The 22358-nt window shown below is 49.4% G+C and overlaps 1 protein-coding gene across 16 annotated transcripts in view; it reads left to right on the top strand.

Moving 5' to 3' along the window:
* CAMK2G (calcium/calmodulin dependent protein kinase II gamma) overlaps positions 1-22358 on the top strand; it is a 54535-nt gene that overhangs the window by 15950 nt on the left and 16227 nt on the right. For 9 of the 16 annotated variants that reach the window (XM_068547878.1, XM_068547875.1, XM_068547867.1 and 6 more), the window contains exons 4-13: positions 4309-4363; positions 5231-5296; positions 7522-7594; positions 7740-7842; positions 8271-8354; positions 8790-8884; positions 9456-9578; positions 13155-13238; positions 13461-13503; positions 18049-18092. In XM_068547878.1, coding sequence (XP_068403979.1) covers positions 4309-4363; positions 5231-5296; positions 7522-7594; positions 7740-7842; positions 8271-8354; positions 8790-8884; positions 9456-9578; positions 13155-13238; positions 13461-13503; positions 18049-18092 — 770 coding nt within the window. Of the gene's footprint in view, positions 1-4308; positions 4364-5230; positions 5297-7521; positions 7595-7739; positions 7843-8270; positions 8355-8789; positions 8885-9455; positions 9579-13154; positions 13239-13460; positions 13504-16029; positions 16093-18048; positions 18093-22358 lie in introns of all 16 variants that reach the window. The other 7 variants (XM_068547863.1, XM_068547874.1, XM_068547866.1 and 4 more) reach the window with 1 other exon arrangement.

The following is a 22358-nucleotide window of genomic DNA, read 5'->3' as shown; positions in this document are numbered from 1 at the left end:
GCCCTGGGAGAGTGGCCAGAGGCGTGGAGTTGAGAGGAGGAAACGGCAGTAGTGCTAATCATCTAAAGTCTGAATGAAGTGTCTTCTACCTGTGCCCTGCTTGCTCCCTGCTCTAAATTCCTCTAATGAATAGACTCTGTCTTCCTTCGTGCTGAGCTGCCCCAGCAGTTTCATCACAGTCTAGCATTGTGGTTTAGAGCAGCACTTCTCGAACTTTCATGTGCTCGTGAATCACTTAGGGATTGTGTTAAAATTGAGACTCTGATTCAGTAGGTCTGGGGTGGACCTGAGCTTCCTCACATCTCCTGGTGATGCTCACGCTGCTGATTCATGGACTGCACGTGGAGAAGCAAAGGTCTGTGGCTTTAGAGTCAAGTCCTCTAGGTTTGAATCTGGGATTTGCTGGTTAGCTGTGACCACCGGCACATGGTTTCACCCACCTGTGCCTCCGTTTTGTCATCTGTGCCTCTTCATGGAGTTGTTTTGAGAAGGTTCAGCAAGCAAAGGAGGCCTAGGAAATAAATGGAAATGATGAAAATGGAGATTCCAGCTCCCAGAAGTGATCCCTTCTAGACTCCCAGACCCAACTCAGTTCGCAAGTTATTCAAGCCTGGCTGCGTTTTACCTTGGGCCCAGGGCCCATACAGCTAATAGTAAGTGTAGCAAAAGCAGTTGTAAAGAAAGAGAAGGAAACTGGATCATAACTGAGCAGCTCCCAAATCCCTGCCCACCTGCTTCTGGAGGACAGCGTTCATCCCTCACCAGCCCATGGGATGACAGGACCTCCTTCATTCACACTGTGTTATTTCCATGGACATGAACAGTGATACTTTGTCAGTGCTTTTTTGACCAAAGTTTGTTAGTTAAAATGTGGTGTACTGTTGGGTGGTTTTTAAAGAATTGGAAACAGCCACAAAATTTGCGTTGTGGCTTTGTCAGTACTTGAAGGTATGAGACATCGAGTGTTTTTTTTGGCCTGTTCTTCCTTCCACAGTTTGTAAAGAACAATAATTAGGTTTATCACTGTAATGCAGTAAATGCTTCATACTCCTTTTCCAGATCTTCCTGTCTAGAGTTGGTCTGGTCCTCCTTGGCCTTCGTACCCTCTCATGACTGTGGAATGGCCTGGGTGTCGGATTTTTTTTTTCCGCATGCATCCGTAGCATCCTTTACTTCTCCCTGACAGCCCTCAGCACAGTACTGCTTGGTTATGCATTTGTGTAAGTGCTTCTTTAAAGCCCGTCTTCCCCGATCCCCCAGAGGCTGCGCAGTGGCAGAGCTGTGTTTCCCTTGTTCACAGCTGTGTCCGTGGCATGTACAGTCACGCCTGCTTCAGGGAGGTGCCGAATGGACACTGTTGAGTGAATCAGAATGGCCAGGGCTAGTGGGGACAGGTTGGAGCTCCTTTGCCTAAGAGGATGGAGAAAGTGACTCCTTGGCAGGCAGTTCCACAAAATCAGGGATCTTGCTGTCAGTTTGCTTTGTCCTCAAGTCTCAGCTCTGCCACTCAGTATAACTTTGGGTGAGTTTCTCTTGGAGCCACCGTTTCCTGTCCTGTTAGATGGAGGTGATAGAAGTACCTACCCGACAGAGCTAATGCAAGGGTTCAGTCAAATAACATGTGTAAAAGCACTTGGCACAATGCCAAGCACATTGAAACAGCTGAACTAAGAGTTAGGTATTGTAATTTGGATCATTATTATCAAGAATCTGCTAGGTTGGCAGTTAGAGTGGTGCATTCAAGTTTCTCGTCTTGTTCTCAGTCCCCTGTTAATTTTCTTTACAAATGGAAAAAAAAAAAAGATAGCAGTCTTGCTCAGCGATGGAGCCTTGCACACCTGTCCCTCCTTGTCTTGGCGGTGCCATGCTCTGAGACACACATCAAAGCCGTTCTCTGGGCTGGGTGACCTGGGAGGATTAGTCTTCCTTTGCTGCTCTGCTCTTCTGATTCCCCTCCCAGCTTCCTCCCACCTGGGCTCCGTGTGTGGCCTTCCTGGAGAAGGGCAAGTTCCAATGACTCCCTGTCTGGGCAGAGGCATGGGTGCCTGCCCTTTTTGCCCTGTTCTCAGCCCTGCTGTGCTGGGTTCGGGGGGTGGGTCTGGGGGCAGGGATCCTGGGGAGGCAGGGCCAGGCGGCAGGACTCCCCTGGGAGTGGCTGTTAGCATCGTACCTGCTGCCCTGTTAGTGCATCATCCTGCTGCTGTTAGTCACCTCCGTAATGAAGCTGGTCTTTAGCTTCTGGGACAGCTGATTTCCAGGGGATTATTTGTATTACACACTTTAATGCTTTTTAGTAGCAAATTTTTAATTAAATGGGAAGTCCTCTTGGAAGCAAGGTAGCAGCAGCTGCAGCAGGACTCAGCGTGAGACACCAGCTCCCGCCAGAGACCCACAAGTGAGGAGGGAGGGTGGCAGGGCTTTAGGGGAGCTCGCTTGAGCGTGCCTGGCTCAGTTAGGGTGGAAGGGAGGCAGGGGTCTGGCTATAGCTCCTTCCTTCTGTCCCCCACAGGCCTAGAGAAGTATGAGCTTATGTGCCCGAGTATAGGAGAGAATCATTTGAGGAGGAGGGGTTTTAGAAGTACCACTTGCCTTTGATCCCATTGGTAAATTGCAGAAATACTGAGTTCTGGTGGAATTTTGGGTTGAGTAACCAGATCAGATCTAATAAGGTTGGCAATATGAAGCATAATCAATTGTCAGGCCCTGGTTCTAGCCCTGGCTGGCCTGAGTCCTCATTTGTCAAGTGAGGAAAACCACAGGGCTCTAGTGATGGCTGAGTGCCTGTATTTTACATTCGGCTGATCTTGCTTTGGTGGGAAGGGTATGTAGGAAAGTGCCTCAGCCCTGATGAAACGCTCTCACACTGGAAACGGTAGTTGTCATTTGAGCTGGTTGGGGCCAGACATGGAAGAGACACTGTGATTTCTTTGTATCCAAGAACTTCACTGGTTGGTTTGGTGTCAGGCCATTCCTGAAGTGCTCTGCAAGGTGCTCCTGGAACTGCTGAGGGATGGAGTGAATGTCAAACAGAAGAAGCCCTTTGGAACATAGGCTCCCCATCAAGAGAGTGCAGGTGAGGGAAGGGACAGGAGCAGCTAGGATGGTTGGCCAAAACACAGTTGTGTTTGCATTAGAATGATGCTCAAGGGTTGGCATTTAACCCTGAGGTGGCTTTGTGGGCACAGGCTTGTAGAGGAGACCTCAGAAGACATTAGGTTGAGCTTTTGCCCACGAGCTCTGGAGGTGGGGAGTGGGAAGGGATTCTGCTCGCCAGCCTTTTCTTGCAGCCTTTACTGCAGCTCCATGCAGTAGCCTCTCGGAGCCGTCTTTGATGCTGTTGTAGGCACATTCGTGAGTGGTTTCTCTCCGGGCTCCATTGCTTTGTTGCCTGGGTGTGTGGGCTACTCCACATTTCTTATAGGAAACAGTGATATGGACCAGTCTTTGGAGTCAGAAAGAGCTGGGTTCACATTTGGACCCACTACATCTTTGGCCTTTGGCAAGAAACTGTATGTCCCTGAGCGTCCAGTGTCCTCATCTGTGGAATGGGAGTAATACTTATCTCGGGGTGGTCATCAGGAATAATAAACTCCTTGAAGGCCAGTACTATGTCCTTCCTAAATCCCGCCATCTACCACAGGGTCCAACACACAGTAGTCACTCAGTAAATGCTTGTAGCATAAGTAATGTACGCAAAGAGCCTAACACAAGGCCTGGCACGTCGTGAGCACTTAATAAATTGGTCATTGTTGTCATCGCCTGACTGTGTTGCCTTCCGTGCGCACCATCTGTCATCCTCCCTCCACGCGCCTCCCTGCTGGGCTCTGCCTTTCCCACTTCTTCCCCTCCCTCTAATTCTTCTGTCCCCATTTACTCCAGGCTCTCAGGCTCTCCCATCTTGTCGTTCTCTGTCCCCCTGCAGTCTGTGTCCCTCGGTGCTGCTCGCTTTGCGTTGCACCCTCACATGTCATATCCCAGGACTACCTTCTCTGGGACCAGCCCCTCTGGGAAGAAGGTTCTTGCTTTTCTCCGTCCTGTCTTTACTTCTTAGCCACAAAGCTTCTGTCTCTCGCCTACATTGTAGGCAGTCTGAGGTGGCGACCAGAGCGCTGGACCTGGGGTCTGTCTGATCGTCTCTGCTTTGTGGCCATGTTGCCTTGGACTGGGGCTGCTGGGCGTCTGCCCATTCTCAGGAGAGAGCCTGTGGGGCTGGCAGGACGGGGCAGGGCTGGGGTGGCCAAGGAGGAGAGGAGTAGGATTTCCAGGTTTTCTCTCTGTTAATCTCTGTCCCCATCTCCTCTCTTGCAGTACGCCTCCATGACAGTATTTCTGAAGAAGGGTTTCACTACCTCGTGTTTGACCTGTAAGTGCCGCTTTCTGAGGGTGTGGGGGCCTTTCCCTCCAGCCGGCTCAAGAGGAAGGCTTGGAAAAAAGGCCTAAACTGGGTCTTCAGCCACTGCCGAGGGTCCCCCTCCTTTGCCCGCGGAGAGGGGTTTGATTTTGAACTTCCTCTGGTAATGGGCAGGTTACCGAGGGTCTCCTTGCTCAGTATCTCCCCCGGGCTCTGAACCCCGGGATGGCATTGCTCTTGCATTTCTGTTCAGCAGCACACCTTGTGCAGATGCTTTTTTCTTGTTTCTTGGTGTGTTGTCCTTAGTGAAGAAGTAGAACATAGGTCTTTGCATGACCTTAAAAATTCTGGGAAATTGAAGGTACCTTTTATTAGTCATAAACTAGGCTCCCATTGGTCTCTCCTCCACTTCGGTTATGGTTTAATTTCTTAAAAGTGGCTCTTCACCTCCTAGAAATGCCTCTTTGGTATTTTCCGGGTTGGGTCTCTGTGTCCTTGGTCTCATTATTCTTCAACTTCAGTGGTAGGTCTGTCATTCTTGGGCAGCTGAATCTTCGTATTCATATTGGTCTCAAATAAAGCTATGACTGTTTGAGTAGGTTGATTATTTTCTCTTAGATGCCTGTATATTCATCTTTACCAGAGTATTAGCTAATCTATAGGTTACAGAAACAGAAATGTGCAGGGGGAAGGGAGGGCCCATGTTGTCCCAAGAAGAAGCTCCATGTCATTGAAGGATTGGCGTGCTCTGGGCTCTCAGACAAACTGCATGTAGAGCTGACACTTCTCTAAAGCTGTTGTACAGTGTGACCTGTTACCTGTTGGATGCTGGGGTTGGACACCTGACCTGCCTCCTCTGACCCTCTTTGTTGGTTGCAGTGTTACCGGTGGGGAGCTGTTTGAAGACATCGTGGCCAGAGAATACTACAGTGAAGCTGATGCCAGGTGAGATGAGGGCCCTGGGGGCCAGGTATCCTGCCTATTTGAATCGTCTTTGGGGGAGATCAGAAGAGCTCTTATCTGGACAAAGATTCTGTAGAGCTGGACTCAGGCTACATTCCGTGGGTATTGTTAGGAGTTAATAATTCAGCACTCCCAGATCAGTTTTTTTTGCAAAGCTCTTACATATCTCCTTCACGCTTTCACACCAGAAATACCTTTTCTTTGCACCACCGCCTACTCACAAGGGCCCAAGGACCCTCCCTATCCCTGCTTCTTTCTTTTGACAAATCCTACTGCATACGAGGCATCCTGGGGATCATCCAGAGATGGAGAAAACATGGTTTGTGTCCCAAAGGAGTGTAAATGTCTGGGTTAATAATCCAACCAGGGAACCTTCCTGGGAGATTTCAGCCTGAATCACCTTGTGTCTTGACCACCATCACCAGCCCCCATGTGGGGCTCCGCGGGCTAGAGGACCATTCCTCAGCCATACCCTTCAGCCCCCAGCCCTCCAGGAAGCCCTGGCAGCTCCTTCGTGTGACACAGCAGAATTCCTCCCACACCACAGCTCTTGGGCGCTTGTTTGGCCTGCCTTTCCTTCCTCGGCTCCTCCCCCGCCCTGAGTTCTCTCTCGGGTGATGTCCTTACAACCTGATTTTGATCATCCTGCCTGCAGCTTCTCGGGCGTATGTGGCAGCCCTGGCTGCCTCTGGAGGGTCGGGGAGCACAGCTTCCTCACAGATTTCTCAACCCTGAGAGGCCAGTGTTTGCTGATCAACCTCAGATGCTTCAGCCTCAGGAAAAATTCTCAAGTGGGAGATGAATTCCAGTGCCAGCAGGGGAGGACTAGGCTCTGGGCAGGAGGAGGCAGTGATAGCTCAGGGAGCCTGGCGGGGAGGAGGGGGAGCTGGGGCGGGTGACTGTACCAGTGGGCTTGGCCTGGCTCTGCTGGGACAGTTCGCACTTTTGCCATTTTTGGCCAGAAGACTCTCCCTGCTAGCCTGGCTCTGTTCTAATTATATATTTCTGTGGAGACTCGCCTCTTCAGCTCAGTCTTAAAGTCTCTTTGCCCTACTCTTGGGCTGTGTCCTATAGGGAGGCCTGAGCCTCAGCCTCCAGGAGCCCAGCAAGACCCTTTGGCTCTTGTGGAAGCCCAGCATCAGATTTTAAAGGAAGGAAAGATAAGTCCAGGTCACCAGCTCAGCACACACTTGGTAGTACCTGCTCCATTCTCTAGGCCAGGGTTCCTCAGCCTCAGCACTACTGACATTTGGGCCAGATAATTTTTTGTCATTAGGGCCCCTCCTGTGCGTTGTAGGTTTAGAAGCATCTACCTGCTAGATGCCAGTAGCACCATCCCTCTCAGTTGTGACAACCAGCAATGTCTCCAGGCATTGCCAGATGTCCTCTGGGGGACATAATCATCCCCCAGTTTTCACCAGTGCTCTAGACTGCCAGTATACCCCACCAGGAGTTTGACCGCAAGTGTGGCAGGATGGTTTGAAAGGTGGATTCACGAATCAGCAGCTGAATGTGACTCTAGGTTAGTTTGTCTTTTTCTATGAAAAATCATGATCAGAAATGCTCCTCAGGTGCCTGTTTGGAACCCTCTTTAGTACCTTGTTTCTTGATGGTGCCTATGTACTTGTTTTATCTCCCCTACTAGATGATAAACTTCAGGGCAGGCACTGGGTCATCTTTACAGCTGGTGTGGTACCAAGCACAATGCCTGTAGGTGCTCGATAAATGTTTAAATGACAGAATGAGTGTACCCACCCCCAAAACGGCTTAGGCTAATAAGTTGGACTATCCTTCCTGAGTTGCTACCACAAGCCTCTTCTCCAAGAACAGAGTTACCATAGGGGGGAAGAGAAGCAAGGAAGGAGTTGGATGGTCTCTCTTTCTCAGGAGTCTGAGATGTCCCCCAGTTTCTTGGAAACAAATTGAATATGTTGGGTCTTTACAGTCTAAGGAGGCATGGTGGACCCTGTTCTAGTCTGCCCTCTGCCATTATCTAGCAGGAGAGCCTGGACAAACCACTTAATCTGCTTGGGCCTCAGTTTCCTCTTCTATAAAGTAGGTTGAACAGATGATGTCCGAAGTCCAAGGTTCTAGCTCCTCATTGAGTGATTCTCTGTGAATCCCTGACCCAGAGATAAGTGCTTTTGTCCACAGCGTGTGGTCATGGATGGTTTAACCCTGAACTGACCTTTCTTCTGCTTTTGCAGCCACTGTATACATCAGATTCTGGAGAGTGTTAACCACATCCACCAGCATGACATTGTCCACCGGGACCTGAAGGTACTACCCAGGTTCCTCCTTTGCCTCTTGCTTGTGAAGCATTGGCGCCACCTGGTGCCAGATGGTAGTACTGCGAGGCCCAAACTAGGCTCCCTCTGAGCTGCGGGGTGGGTGCCTCACGAGGTTCTCTGTCTTCCTTATACAGCCTGAGAACCTCCTGCTGGCGAGTAAATGCAAGGGTGCCGCAGTCAAGCTGGCTGATTTTGGCCTAGCCATCGAAGTACAGGGAGAGCAACAGGCTTGGTTTGGTAAGAGTGACCCTGTCTTCCTGGAATGCAGCCCCCGCCCTTCCTCCTCTTCCTGATCTGCCTTCCTCTTTCATAACTAGAAGCCAGACCCTTAATGGCCCTGGGCTCCTCAGGGACTGGAGGAGGGGAGGGTGCAGAACTCCCCCTGGCCCTCCATGACTCAGTACAGTGAGACTTGCTGCTGTCAGCACTGTGTTCTTGCTGCCTCTGGGGAGGATGGGAATTCCTGGTAGACACATGGACTTGCCCTCTGATTTAGATTCCGGGCACTACAAGAAGCCCAGCCCGTCATCTCTTGCTGCCCATGTGCTGAGAGCTTATGTAGCAAAAGCAACAGGAGTAAGAAGGGACTTGGGGGAAATTGCTAATGTGGATTTAATGAAAGAGAAAGTGGGTTCAGTGTGCCTCCGCTGTCTCTTCTGCTACAGGTTTTGCTGGCACCCCAGGTTACTTGTCCCCTGAGGTCTTGAGGAAAGATCCCTATGGAAAACCTGTGGATATCTGGGCCTGCGGTAAGCCCATTCCACACACTCAGCTTTTTGGTGTTAAGGGCCCTCGACTTCCAGCGATGGCAAGAAAGAGGCATTGCTCTTCCTTGTGGGTCCCACAGGCATCTGGTATATGTGAACTCACGGTGTTTGCTCTGGTGTCCCCGGGATGGCTGTTCCCATCACACCCTTCTCCCCAAGTATTTCCTAGATGATGTTGCATCCTTCTTGAAGAGGGATTTGCCCATGCCTTAGCAGGTGGGTTGTGCCTAAAGAAATCCCGGACGTGGCTTGGTGACGTGGGGAGTGAAGCATAGTGGCACAGCATTATTGGCTGCCATTCACTTCTCCTTCTGGTATGGCCTTGACTTTCTGGGTGGCTCTGAGCCCTGTGTGGCTTTTCTTGGTTCCTCAGCAAAGCAGGTGACTGACCCCAGTGACCTGTGTCCTGTCTTGTAGGGGTCATCCTGTATATCCTCCTGGTGGGCTACCCTCCCTTCTGGGATGAGGATCAGCACAAGCTGTATCAGCAGATCAAGGCTGGAGCCTATGATGTAAGGACCTGTTTGTTCCTGCCCCTCAGGCTCTGACCAGGGAAGGGGCGTGTTGAGTGTGTCACAGGGTACAGGGAGTGTCAGGGACTTTGAGGACCCAGGGATGGGCATATAGGCCTCAATTCTTGGCACCACCTGTCCCAGGGAGCAGGTTTTTTGCACAACCATTTTTGGTAGCTGTAAAGCCACGGAGTCCACTGAAGCCCTTTGGTCTATTATTTGCAAAGAATGGTGTGGCTGTGTGGTGTGCTGCATGACATAGGGATGAGAAGTCTGGTGGCTCTCCCACTGCAGTGGGGCCTTCGGCACAGCGCTGAACAACTGATTCCTACTAGTAGAGAGATGGAGTTGAACCAGAAGATGTCAGAGTCCCCCGGTCTGATATTCTGTCATTCTAACCATGATTGTTCTGTTTTCCTTTCCCGGTCTTTAAGTTGACCCTGATCCTGGGATACCCCAGGACTTTCCCACACCCTGCTGGGCAGCTTTAGGTAACACAGAGTACCCCAATTATAGGGGATATGAGGCTCACAAATTTCATATCACTCCTTCTCCTGTTCCTGCTCCTTAGTTCCCATCACCAGAGTGGGACACGGTGACTCCTGAAGCCAAGAACTTGATCAACCAGATGCTGACCATAAACCCTGCAAAGCGTATCACAGCTGACCAGGCTCTCAAGCATCCATGGGTCTGTGTAAGTGTCTTCCACCGAGATCAAGGAGATCAGGGATGTCAGCTTCAATGTGCCCATAGCACTGTCTTTACCCTCCTTCTTATGAATAGAGAAGAATCATTTTGGGCCCTGAGCTAAGACCCAGCAGAGAGGAGGGGGGACTGGGTGGGGCCCAGGGGCAGCAAATGTCACCAGGAGGAGTTGGGGAGGCGACTGGGACTAACTGGCCTCTCTCTCCCCCACTCACTTGTCAGGTGTGGTTTAGCTTTGATCTTGAATGAGGGCTTAGGTTGACCCTTGCAGACTCTAGTTGATGAGAGAAAGCAGCTGGCAGAACTCAAAGTGAATTGCCACGCCTAGAGTGCATATTCAGATCTCAACTCTTAGACACCTCTAATGGAAATGGGACCAAGACCCAGCAAATAAACAGAAGGGACCTCTGAGCAATGAAAAAGAGCCTCCTGAAGTTCAGTCATAAATCTCGCCCTAGGAGAAGCCCCCGGGGCTATCATTGTGGGTCAGCATATTCTGTTTTCGTTTACAGTTCTATCAGGCTGAAATATCTTTTTTCAAACAAGAGGGTCTGCCTCTTGTTAGGCCTCCTGACAGCCACGATGCATTTATGTATTTGTTCTTTCCCGTGTTTACTGAATGCCTCTTTGATGCCGGTCCCTGTGTGGGTGCTGTAGATACAAAGATGAGTAAGGCATGGTGCCTTCCCCACACATCTCAAAGATTATCTGGGGAGACAGGCACTCAAGCAGGCAACCACTCTGCAATGTGACAAGTACGTAAAAGAAGCTAATGAGTATGTAGGAGCTCCTGCCGTCTCTGGTGGGCAGTGGGATTGCTAAAGGCATGGAGGAGGTGGGCCCTGTCCTGGTTCTTGGCAGATGACTGGGGGTTCCCCAGGATGACAACCTGCAGACAGAGGTTAGCAAGGGCCAAGGTGAGGGGCTATCGGGAAATTGTGGCGAGTTTAAGGAATATTAAGTAGTTTGGTTGTAGATGAAGGTAGGACTACAGGAATACAAGAGACTGAAGCCAGAAAGATTCCAGGACATACAGGTTTCTGCCTAAGGAGTTTGGATTTTATTCTGAAAGCACAGGGAACCATTTAAGGGTTTTAAAGAGGGAATGAAGTGTGCAGTTAATTAAGAAAGATCATTTTGGAAGCTGTGTAGAAAATGGAATTGAAGAGGAAAGAGGCAGGGGCAGAGAGCTCAGGAAGCTGTCGTAACTGTCTAAGCAAGTCCAGATGAGGTCTCAGCTAAGGGTGATGATAGGAAGGTGGGCGGTATGGCAAGCAGTGGACACATTTGAGAGATGTTTGGGACATAGAATAAAAAGGACTTAGTGACCAGCTGGATTTGGGAAGTGAAGGAGAGAGTGGGATCTATGAGGACTGCCAGGTTTTGAGTTGGTAACTGAGTGGAGGGTTGTACCATTCACTGACCCAGAGGAAACCCAGAGGAGGAACCTGTTTGTGAGAAAAGATGATGATTTTAGTTTCATACATGTTAAGTGTGGTGTTTGAGGACCTCCGGCTGGAGACATCCAGTGGGTAGTTAGAAATATGGAAAAGATGTTAAAAATTGGAAATATAGGTTGTAGTCATTTGGGTGGTGTTGGGGCTGTAGAAATAGATGGGATTGTTTCTATGCTGATTGAATTCCTTTTTTTTGTTTTTTTTTGGGTTTTTTTTTTTGGCTGTGTCGGGTCTTCGTTACTTCGCGCGGGCTTTCTCTAGTTGCGGCGAACGGGGGCTACTCTTCGTTGCGGTGCGCGGGCTTCTCATTGTAGTGGCCTCTCTTGATGTGGAGCACGGGCTCTAGGCGCGCGGGCTCAGTAGTTGTGGTGCACGGGCTTAGTTGCTCCACGGCATGTGGGATCTTCCCGGACCAGGGCTCAAACCCGTGTCCCCTGCATTGGCAGGCGGATTCTTAACCACTGCGCCACCAGGGAAGCCCCTGATTGAATTCTTACCGTGGGCTGTTGTACGAGAAGAGATGGCCACCAGCAATTTAGCACCAGGGAGAGTTGGAGGAGCCGGCAAAGGAGACTGAGAATGAGAATTTCCATGGGAGAAGGAGGATCAGGAGATCCTAAGAAACAGGAGGTCTCAGGAAGGGAGGTTCTGTAATCAGATGCTTCAGAGAGTCCATGATAAAGACAGAAGAGAGCCTGTTGGCTCTGACCGGTTAGAAGCATTGTTTCGTTATTTCACTGATAGAGGCAGTGGAGGGAGAGAGACTGAAGCCTGTTTACAATGAGGTGAGGAGGGAATGAGGGTGAAGAGAGAAAGACATGGTACTAGTTAGAGAAGATGGATGAGTCAGGGGAGTTTTTAAAATCTTGCGCTTGACTGTATTGTGTAGACTGCAGAGAAGAATATAATCCAGAATAAGGCGTTAAAAATATTGGCTAATTGAGGAACCAATGTTTGGATAGCACAATGAGAGAGGGACTCCTGAGTCCAGGTCAAGGGGTCAGCACATGAGGGATGATGCTTCTGAGACCTGGGATTAGGTTGCAGAGGTGTGAAAATCAGCTTGTGGTTGGAAGGCTGAAGTTGAAGGAGTTCTTGCTTGATGATCTCTCATTTCACTTTGTGGAGAAGTTTACACTTTGGAGGAGGAGGTGAAATATGAGATCTGGGGAAGGTAGATAAGGTTGGGAGAGTTGCTTCGGGAACTAGGAAAGGGAGCGGCCAGAGGGGAAGGAAGGCAGGGTGGCCCTGTGGGGGTGTGGGCACCAGGCTGCATGTTATAGGATTTATTTTTCTAGCAGGCTGGCCAAGATAACAATAGCAGAATGAGGGGATGAGCCACTTAAAATATGTACTCAAGAATTACGGAAATATTATGTTCTGGGGTCATGTTTGTGGACCCCACCCTCCATCATCCTATATATCTCAGCAGACCCTGAGAACATCTCTGTATTAGGATATGTAATCATTGATGCTTGTATTGCTGACCCTGTGTCATCAGGGAAATGTAAATCATGTTCAGGGGACTCTGTTTAAGGAGGAAGTTAGCAGTAATACGTTGAAGAAAAATTCCCATCCAAAACGGTGAAAAGAATTAATGCTTCAGGGTAAAGATCCTTAGCTTCTCAGATCACAGCTTCATTTAAGACCTTGTTGGCGGGTGGGGTGGTTGTTGAGAGGAACTCTTAGAAGGAATGAATGTTCTCTCTAGAGAACAGGAACCCTTTCTGTTCTCTCACTGCCCAGAATCTGGAGCGCAGTAGGTGCTCACTAAATAGTTGCTGATGGAGTAACTGCATGAGGATCACAACACACAAAATACTCTCCCTTTCCATAGCCTCCGTCTCCCAAGGAAGATTAGAATGCTCTCTTGGGCACCTTCATCCAGCATCAATTACCGGTGGTGTTTTCATGTCCAGATTATTGTCCTTACATAACCTTGATTTTTGGGTAGTGCTTTTATTGTAAAAGCATTTTCACATCTGTGACCTCATCTTATCTTCAGAGCAACTCTGGGGCGGCTGAGCACATGGCCACCGGTGCTGGGACTATGGTGAGGGGCCTAGGATCCGGTGGGGGGCTCACAGGCCTGTCTATTTGGCTTCCAGCAACGGTCCACAGTGGCATCTATGATGCATCGTCAAGAGACCGTGGAGTGCCTACGCAAGTTCAATGCCCGGAGAAAACTGAAGGTGAGTCTTGCCTTCCGGGCTGGGCTGCCAGCATCCTGAAATCATACCTTTCAGCAGTGCGCCCCCTGCCCCATCACAGAAGGAAGCTCCCCTCCTGGCTGGAGCTGAGCTATGAAGGTTGTACTCATTGGGAGCCCCTAGCCAGCAGCTGCCCTCTGCCTGAGAACAGACTGTGCTTTTCTAGAGCCTGATGGAATTCACAGGACCCTCTTCTTTCCCCAGGGTGCCATCCTCACGACCATGCTTGTCTCCAGGAACTTTTCAGGTATGTTTTCAGCTGTGCACTTTAACTCTACGAGGTGAGTGGGTCGGAATGGGCTGTTGCCATATATCATGCCTTCCTCACACTGGGTGTCTCAGGCAACACCTTGACCAAGATGATGAGGATCCTGTTTGGAGGGGCTGCTGCCGCTGAGTTTTGTAATGTGAAATTCTGGGGGGCTTTACTTGACTTCAGGTTTATGAACTGTATTCCCTAGAACCTCCCAAGGAGTAGCCTGCCCAGTCTTCCATTTACCTTGTCCCTGGGGATTCTTATTTAATTCTCTGAAGACTCTCAGCACTTTAAGATTTTAGCCAGTCTCAAGGGCATTGGAGGATGTGCTGGGAAAAAGAAGGAGATGAGATGTAGTGACTCTTCCCAGTCACCACCATTAATTGGCTGACTGGGACGATCACGACATCGTTGTGTCCAAGTGGAGATGACTAATAGAAATTATTCCAGATGTTTAAACCTTTTACAGAGACTGTGCTTAAAATATTCTCTTTTTACCAACCGTATAAGTGAAGAAATAGAGACCAGCAGGATGGAGGGAAAGGAATTTGCTTAATGTTGCGTGAGGAATTGGGAGAGTTGGGACTAGTAATTTGTAAATCACACTTGACATTTCTTTTTAAGATGCAAGACATTCCACCTTCCCCCTCCCCCCACCCTCATCATTGTTTGCCCTCAGTTGGGAAGCACAGTGGCTTTTCTGTGAGGAAATGATTAATGACAGGACTTAAGACAGAAAGGTTTCTTCCCAGCTTGCCTTTTCCCCTGATCTTCCCTCCCCCTAACCCCCAGCCCCACTGTTTTGGTTCAAGACCCCCTTCTCATTCTCATAACCAGACTCCCTCCCTTGCTTTCCTTCTACACAGCCATGGCAGGGGGTGGGGGGGTGGGTTGTGTGTGCGGGAGGCTCAGGTGGGCGGCTACCTGGGCAGAGATTGCTCCTTTGAGCTTGAGTCCACGGGCTTGGCTGTACTGGTTCCCGGTAACCTCCAACCCTGGCTCTGGGGCTTCATGAGCTCTAGCCCCAGTGAGAGCCACAGGGCCCTGGAGGATCAGGACTGGAGAGTAAGCTGGGAGAGTGTCCCCCTCAGGCCCATCCCCTGTGACCCTAGTTGGGGCTCGATCTTGTGTCATGGGTACCCATGAGGGGAAGGCTGTGTTTCTGGATTCACCTCACAAATGGGGACAGGAGGGCACAGTGGGCCACCTCCTGCAGAGGTGGAGCTGTTGTCCCACATCAGGCCTCTGGTCCTCTAATTACTTGTGCACCTTCTACTTTCTGGGTTGAAGAAAGCCTTTCCAGAGGACACTCAAGGGCAGATATGTGCCGACCCTAGAATTGGGTGATCTCTTCTCTCTCTGAGTGGAAGAGATGTGAAACAGGCTGCTAGGAAATCAATAGCATGTGCCCTGTCCCGTGGCCTCCGGCCTCTGCATCAGCCTTTCCCTGTCCATTTCATAAAATTGGTGTCCTGGTTTCAGGAACTCAGTCTCTCTGTTACAACACAGCATCTTCACTGATACCTAAAGAGCCTCCTGTCCTTGCTGCCCAGACTTTGGCCGTGGCACTCACTTTGCCCTGGCGCAGGAGACAAAAAAAACAAACAAACAAAAAAGAATGCTGCAAGCATTCCAGGATGACCTCTTCTGCCCTGACTCTGGGACAGGTGAAGACAGAGCCAGTCTCCAGAAGCTTCTGTAGGAAGAGGTGTCTAGAAGTATAATCAAGAAGGAAGGGCACTTGTGTGCTTCTTTAGAAACAAGTGAGGCTGTTTTCTGAGTTGATCCCAAAAAGAAGGTTCAGCTTATCCCTGGATTCTAGCAGGTTGGCTAATGGTGGAATCGGGGCTTCTAGAATGTATTGCTTAAGCGGCCTTTGTTTACTTTCTGGGCGCTCATTTTTGGGGCACCTACACCTTTGGAACTCTGAAATGCAGCCTCTCCTGGCCACCTGCCTTGAAGAGGAAAAGTTACCGGTGTCTCTGAGGAGTTGGGGGCTGTGGAACATCAGTGAACTGGCTGCACAAGGGCCACGGACCCTCCCTGGGCCCCGAGGGCCAGTCTCTCTACTGTTTGGAATGTGGCCAGAGGAAAGGGCTGCGCTCTGAAAATGTCCTCCTTTAGGTCCCCTGGGGAGGAAGGTTTGCAGATGAGGCTCAGTTTCCTGACAGCCTTTAGCCAGGGCTGGGCTGCCTCTGAAGGGACACCGCCCCTTGCCAAGTCAGGCTTTGACCTGCAGACCCTCACCCGAGGTGGTCGTGGGACAGGTGGAGCCGCGGGATCCTCCACACCCTGTCCTCTCAGGTTCCCAGACTGCTGCAGGGCTGGCTGCACCTGCTCACCAGCCTGCCCCCGGCGCCTCCGCTCCCCCAGCTCGGCCGGCTTGGCCACGCCGCCCGGACCCCGCCGTGCGCAGCGGCAGCGGGTTCCTGCGCCTCGCGCTGGGGCATGCTCGCTGCTGACTGGCCCCCGTGGCTTTGCGGCAGCTCTGTGCACTCAGAGACTGTATCCCCTCAGTTGGCAGGCAGAGCTCCGCCCCCGCCTCGCCTGCCGCGAGCGCCGCCGGCCTGGCCGGGCAAGGTACGTGGCATGAGTCCTCCCCGACCGCCTGCCTCGGCTCCCTGCCACCCCACCAGGAGGGCCAGCATGCCAGGCCCGCTCACCAGGGAGGCGAGTCCCATGCTTGCGGGCTGAGATGGGCATGCCAGACGGACCACCTAACTTGGCATCTGCGAGCGCATCGGTGTTACGGAGCCCCCTAACCAGCCGTGCATGCTGGACGCTTGCCAACTCTCAGGAGGCAGTAGCCTGGGACGTGGAGCTGGGCAGCAGGAGGTTTTCCTCCCGAAGCCACCCGCCCGAGAGCCTGGCCTGCCTGTGAGGGCTGCGGCCAAGGTGGCCCGAGACAGCCCTGGCGTGGCCCGGAGCTGAGCTGCCCACGGCAGAAGACTAGGCTTCAGCGGCACTGGTGGGCGGCCCCGAAGGGGAAGCCACGCCCCTCACAATTGTGAAGTCTGGCATTTGCCGGCCTCCGGGTCTGAAATGCAGTAGAGTACAGAAGCTGTGCAGACAGCCGCTCCTGAGTTTGGATCCCAGCCCTGCCACACCCTGAGCAAGTCACATCAGCTCTCCCAACCTTAGTTTCCTCATCTCTGCAATGGGGCTAAGAAATAACATGGTGACGATTAAGATCATGTATGTCTAAGGCCCTCAACCCTGCCTGTATGAGAAAACTTGTTAAAAAAAAAAATCCTGATGCTGAGACCCCACCGCAGACAAATAAAATCAGAATCCCTAGGGCATGGGATAGGCATAAGCATTTTTCTCTAACTCCCAAGTGATTCTAATGGGCTGTCAGAGTAGAGAACTTTGACGTATGTAAAGCACTTAACACCGTAGGTGGTCAGGCATAGTAGTAAACACATTTAAAAAATAAGTTTCAAATCACCCCAGCATAAACTGGAGATAGGACCAAAGGCCATTTTTGGAGGTCAGAATTCTTGTGATGCAAGGATCCTTATTCTCACTGGAGACTCAGCTTGGATAGGAAAGGCCACCTGAAGGGAAGAATGGCAGCAGTAGTGACAGTAGTTAACACTTGCAGAGTTCTTGCTATGTGCCAGGCACTCTGCTTAGTGCTTTTCATGCCATTATCTCATTTTATAGATAAGAAACTGAGGTTCAGAGAGGTTAAGTAACTCACACAGCTAGCAAGCAGTAGAACCAAGATGCAAACCCATCAGAGTCTAGGTGGATCAGACAGTTGGACTGATTCAATCTCCCTGGAATCTCCCATCCACTGTCTGCTACTTTCCTGTGACCTTTGTGGCCAACAGGCATCACCAGCCTTCCTATGTGGAGCTCATCAGCCTTGAGCATCACCCTGTGCCTGGCTAGAATCTGTTTAATACCTCATTATTCTGCCCAGTCCTTTCTGCTCAGTGGGTCCAGAGAGTAGACTGAGCAAAGGGTGGCAGTGAGGACCTGCCCAGTCAAGGCTTCAACCCCCTGGCAAAACCCTCCTGTAGGTGGTCCTAGTCTCTGTGTCTGTCTGTCCTCACGTCTGGTCTCCTTCGTGAACTGTGACACTCTTGTTTCTTGAGAACACTCAGGAGATGTCTTGCATCCTTGCAGCTTGGCTGTCCTGAGAATCTCCATGGCATCTAAGGATGGAGCCCTCACCTTTCACCCTGGCAGTCTGCTTCCAGGCCTAGGTGGAAGCTGTTGAAGGCAGAGTTCCCAATGGCCCAGGCAGCCCCAGTATTGAATGTGGTTTCTCCTAAATGCGGAGTGTCCCTGTTAATGCTGAGCCCTCTTCCATGGCAGAGGAGATCCTGGGGTGCCACTCTGAGGGTCTGACGCTGCTTGAGATGCCCTTCTTGCTTTGAGGCATCAGGAAGGGCCTCTTCTAGGGGTTTCAGGAGACTCCTGGCCCCCTTGTGAAACACATCAGTCTCTTGCGGATCCAGCTGCCAGACTTCAGGATGGGAAGAGGGTACAATACAGGAGACTTGATTTTTCTCTTTGTTTTCACAGCTGCCAAAAGCCTATTGAACAAGAAGTCGGACGGCGGTGTCAAGGTAGGTGTCTCCACTCCTCCAGCCCAAGGTCTGGCCTTTCTCTCCCAACAGTCACTCCCAAGGGACTCCTTGGCACTTTGTTCCCCCTTTCCCCAAGAGCCTTCCGATCCTTGCTTTTCTGTTTTAAACCAGAAACCTCTCTGCTCAGAACAGCAGGTTCCACTGGCCTGAGAGGGCAGAGGGATACGTGCTTCACCTGACCCTAGCTTGATTGGAAAGACTCAGGGGAGGTGATCCAAACTATAGTTTACTAGAGCTGAATCCTGAACTTGACTTCCAGACACAGGTTTCATCTCCAGGGCTTGACTCTCTGGGTTTTTTAGGTCACTGGTTAATCTTCCTTTCTTTTTAAAGCACAAACCGATTTAATCAAATGAAAGCAAAGTTTGCCTGGTTGATTCAGGGTACAGGGCTTAGCACCTGAAGCCACTATCCTTTTGTTCTTTTTTCTTATCTCCAAAGCACTTCCAGAACCCAGCTCAGATACCATTGAGTGAAAGCGTCAAACTTTCTCGAGGCATAGGTGCCTTAGACACAGACCAGGGACATGGTACATCACAGCTCGTTTTCATTTGGTGAGGGAACTTTTCCTGGGGGATGAGGGCAAGAGGAGGGACAGGGGCCCATAGGGACCAACAAGAAGCCTTAGTGGGGGTGGCTGCTTGGCCAAGGTAGAGGGGTCCTCACACAGCCAAGGTGTTCTTAGAGGCTTTGGGGGTAGAAAGGACCCTGGGGCTGGGGCTTTGGATAGGAGTTCATGCTATCTTGAAGCCTACCAATTTACGCCACAGAGAATTTCAAACCATTATTATGCAAACCTTTAAGTTCAAACAAAAGTTTAAATTAGACCTTTCCCCAGGATCTTATGTCCCCAGCTGAGATATACCTGTGTGCCCCTTTCCCTTCCCCCATCCCTTCTCTTTCTCTCATTGTCTGCATGCCTGCTTCCATGTACTTCTGCCCTAAGGAGGGGAGCTTGGGCTCCACACACATTTGCTGACATGGAGCTGGGGTTGACTGGCAGCCCCTCAGTTACAGGGGTGTGAGCTCGATGGTGGAGCCAGGTTAGGAAAAGGTGGCTAGTTGAGTTAGAGAGAGATTTTGCATATATTTTTCTGGAGAAGAAGCTAGAGTCAATCTTTACAAAGTATTTATTAAGTACCTATCAGAGGCTCAGTGCTACACTCAGTTCCGGAGGCACACAAGAGATATAAGAGGAGATGCAGGTTTCATCCAGCTTCAAGAATTGCAAGGTCAATTAAAAAGTAAAGTGGACACACCTGGGATCAGCTAAGCACTGAATGGTATATGGTATTGGACCCTACGTGGGATGGTTCAGTCCAAGAAGCTTCTGGGGAAGAGACTTATTGGAGAAAGCTAAAAGGAGGTAGGAAGATTGGAACCAAGTCAATGATTGCCTCTAGAGAATGGGATTGGAGGTGAAGGCAGGGTGGGGAGACACACCTTTTGTTTTTTTACTTTGTACACATGTGTTTTCTTTAAAATGAGAATGTATTACTTCTGTAACTTAAAAACAACAAAAAATATTTTTATGGGTTCTATTATATGTATTGATATACTCTGCCCAACTGGAACATGGGGTGTTTGGTAGAGGTATATAAAAAATACAGCTGGATTGGTCTGGTTGAGCAGAGGAATTGGAGGTTTGTGTGTTAGACCACAGAAAACACCATAGACCACTGAGCACGGAAGGTTAAGAGTGATGTTTTCGAAAGACTTGGCTAAGCGTGTAAGGGTGAATTGAAGAGGGTAGGAACTAGACACAGGTATCAACTAGGATTTATTATAGTCTGGGTGTAGGGTGAAGAAAAGATGATGAGAAATAGAAAGGGTTAATATTAAAAATAACCACCAGAGGAGCACAGACCAACCACTTGGAATAGGTGCTGCCTGTAGGTCATTGGTCCAGCTCTACCCATGGGTGCTGGGCTCTGATTAGACATTAGCTCTGATGAGAGGTGTGGCAAAGGAAGTTCCCATTAGGTACGGGAGATTTAAAAAGGGTCCATCAAAGGTAATGGCAAAGTGTCTTGAATATTGAAAGAAATGGTGGTATCTTTGCTAGAAATGTGAGTAGTTGTGAAGGAATGTTTTGCTGGGAAGAGAAGTTTTGTTTTGACCATACTGAGTTTGAGAGACAAGTGAAGATCTGGGCAGAGAGGTCTTCAAAGGTGCTGGGAGATACCTGGTGTAGCCCAGGGAGGTGTGCAGAGGGAGACTCACGTGAGTGAATCTCATGTCCACTGAGGGAGGTATGTGCCAGGCAGGCGCTGGAGGAGTAGAGAGACAAGCACCTGAGCCAGAACAGCAAATTTTCCTGAAGGAGATGGCCCAGGTACTGAGTTTGAAGGACTAGTTGGATTTTGCCAAGTTAAGGAGGGGAGCGGAGAGGAGAGGACATTCCAGGCAAAGGGAACACACAAGTTTGAAACAGCGCGATGATTCTGGGAACTCCATTAGCTTTTGTATGGTGGGGAAGCAGAGAGTGATTGCACAAAATAGGACCTGAAATAAAGCAGTGACAGCTGAGATGGTGAGAGGATGGGTTAAAGGTGTCATTAAGGAGTAGGTTTCTGGCAGAACTTTGTAGATACTGGCCTCAGGCACAGCCATGTAAGACTTGCCTAAGGAACTAGTTAAAATACACAGATTCCAGGGTCCAGCCTGGAATTCAGATTCAGGAAGCCTTGGGCGGGAGGCAGAATCTGAATTTTAATAACACTCCCATTCCTCCATATGAATCCAAAGCACACAAATGTTGAAGAGTCCAGGAAAGGCAGAATTTCAGGGTTATCTGTTATTAAGGAGCTGGAAGAAGAGGAATTAGCAAAGGAAGTGGAGAAAGAGGTGGAGGGAGAACAGAGGTGTGCAACAATGCCAGCCCTTACAGGAACGCTGAGAAGGATACAGGCTAGGCAAACAGAATCAGTAGTTAAATTGCTTTAAATGAGAACATGTGTGGGGAACCTAGCCCAGGTTCTGACCCTGATTAGGTACTCCGTAAATGAGTTTTATGCTTGAGAAAAGACTTTGAATATAGAGGTGGGAACAGAAGCTAAGATGCAAGAGTTTAAGAAGGGCATGACCAACCAAAATTCAAAGGCCAACAAGAGACAGGTTGGAGAAAATATTCATAGCAGGTGTGATGGGATGAGTTAATATTATTTTTATACAAAAGAGCTTTCTCTGATAAATAAGAATACCCCCTAAAATCCAGCAGATAAATGGTCAAAGAAGAAGAGCCGACAATCTGAAAAGAGGAAGTAGAATGAGTTAACAAATGTGGATGTTTAGCCTCACTGGTATCAGAGAAATGCAGGTTGAAAGGAGGTGCCATTTTTTGACTCTTAAGTTCGTGATGGTGGTGTAAATCGGAATGACCCCTCTTAAAGCAGCCTGTGTGTCAAAAGCCATAAAAATGTTCCTGTTTTACCCTTTAGTTCTGGGAATTTGTCCTAAAGGAATCACTCAAAATATGGAAAAACTGAAAGCAGAAACATGTTCAACATGACATTACTTATAACCATGAGAAGATGGGAAACATCAAAAGCCCAAAGGATAATGACTAAATAATTATGGGAAATCTAATTGACCATTACAAAGTTATTAATTTTTATGACTATATAATGACAGAAATGTTTCAAGTGGAAAAAGTGGGATATAAAGCAGTACATACACTCCTGTCTAAATTTTGTTTAAAAAACAAAGTACTGGGCTTCCCTGGTGGCGCAGTGGTTGAGAATCTGCCTGCCAATGCAGGAGACACGGGTTCGAGCCCTGGTCTGGGAAGATCCCACATGCCGCGGAGCAACTAGGCCCGTGAGCCACAACTACTGAGCCTGCGCGTCTGGAGCCTGTGCTCCACAACGAGAGAGCCCGCGATAGTGAGAGGCCCGCGCACCGTGATGAAGAGTGGCCCCCGCTTGCCACAACTAGAGAAAGCCCTCGCACAGAAACGAAGACCCAACACAGCCAAAAATAAAAAAAAATAATAAATTTTAAAAAAAACAAAAAAAAACCAAAGTACTTACAGATTATATTCAGTGTATAATATGTGAATAGAAAAAGAACCGGGAGAAAACCCACTGAAGTGTTAATAGTAACTTCACTGGGTGATGGGAATTTGGGAAATTTTTATTTCATACATTTTTCTGTATTTTCTACATTTTTCACCTAGACCGTGTATTACTTTGATAATCAGAATAAAAATTAAGATACTATTTATTTTTAAAGTAAGACATTAAA

This window comes from Eschrichtius robustus, chromosome 7 (assembly GCF_028021215.1).
Source record: "Eschrichtius robustus isolate mEscRob2 chromosome 7, mEscRob2.pri, whole genome shotgun sequence".
Lineage (NCBI taxonomy): Eukaryota > Metazoa > Chordata > Mammalia > Artiodactyla > Eschrichtiidae > Eschrichtius > Eschrichtius robustus.
Note: the sequence above shows the minus strand (reverse complement) of the source record. Positions and strands in the feature narration are given on the sequence as shown.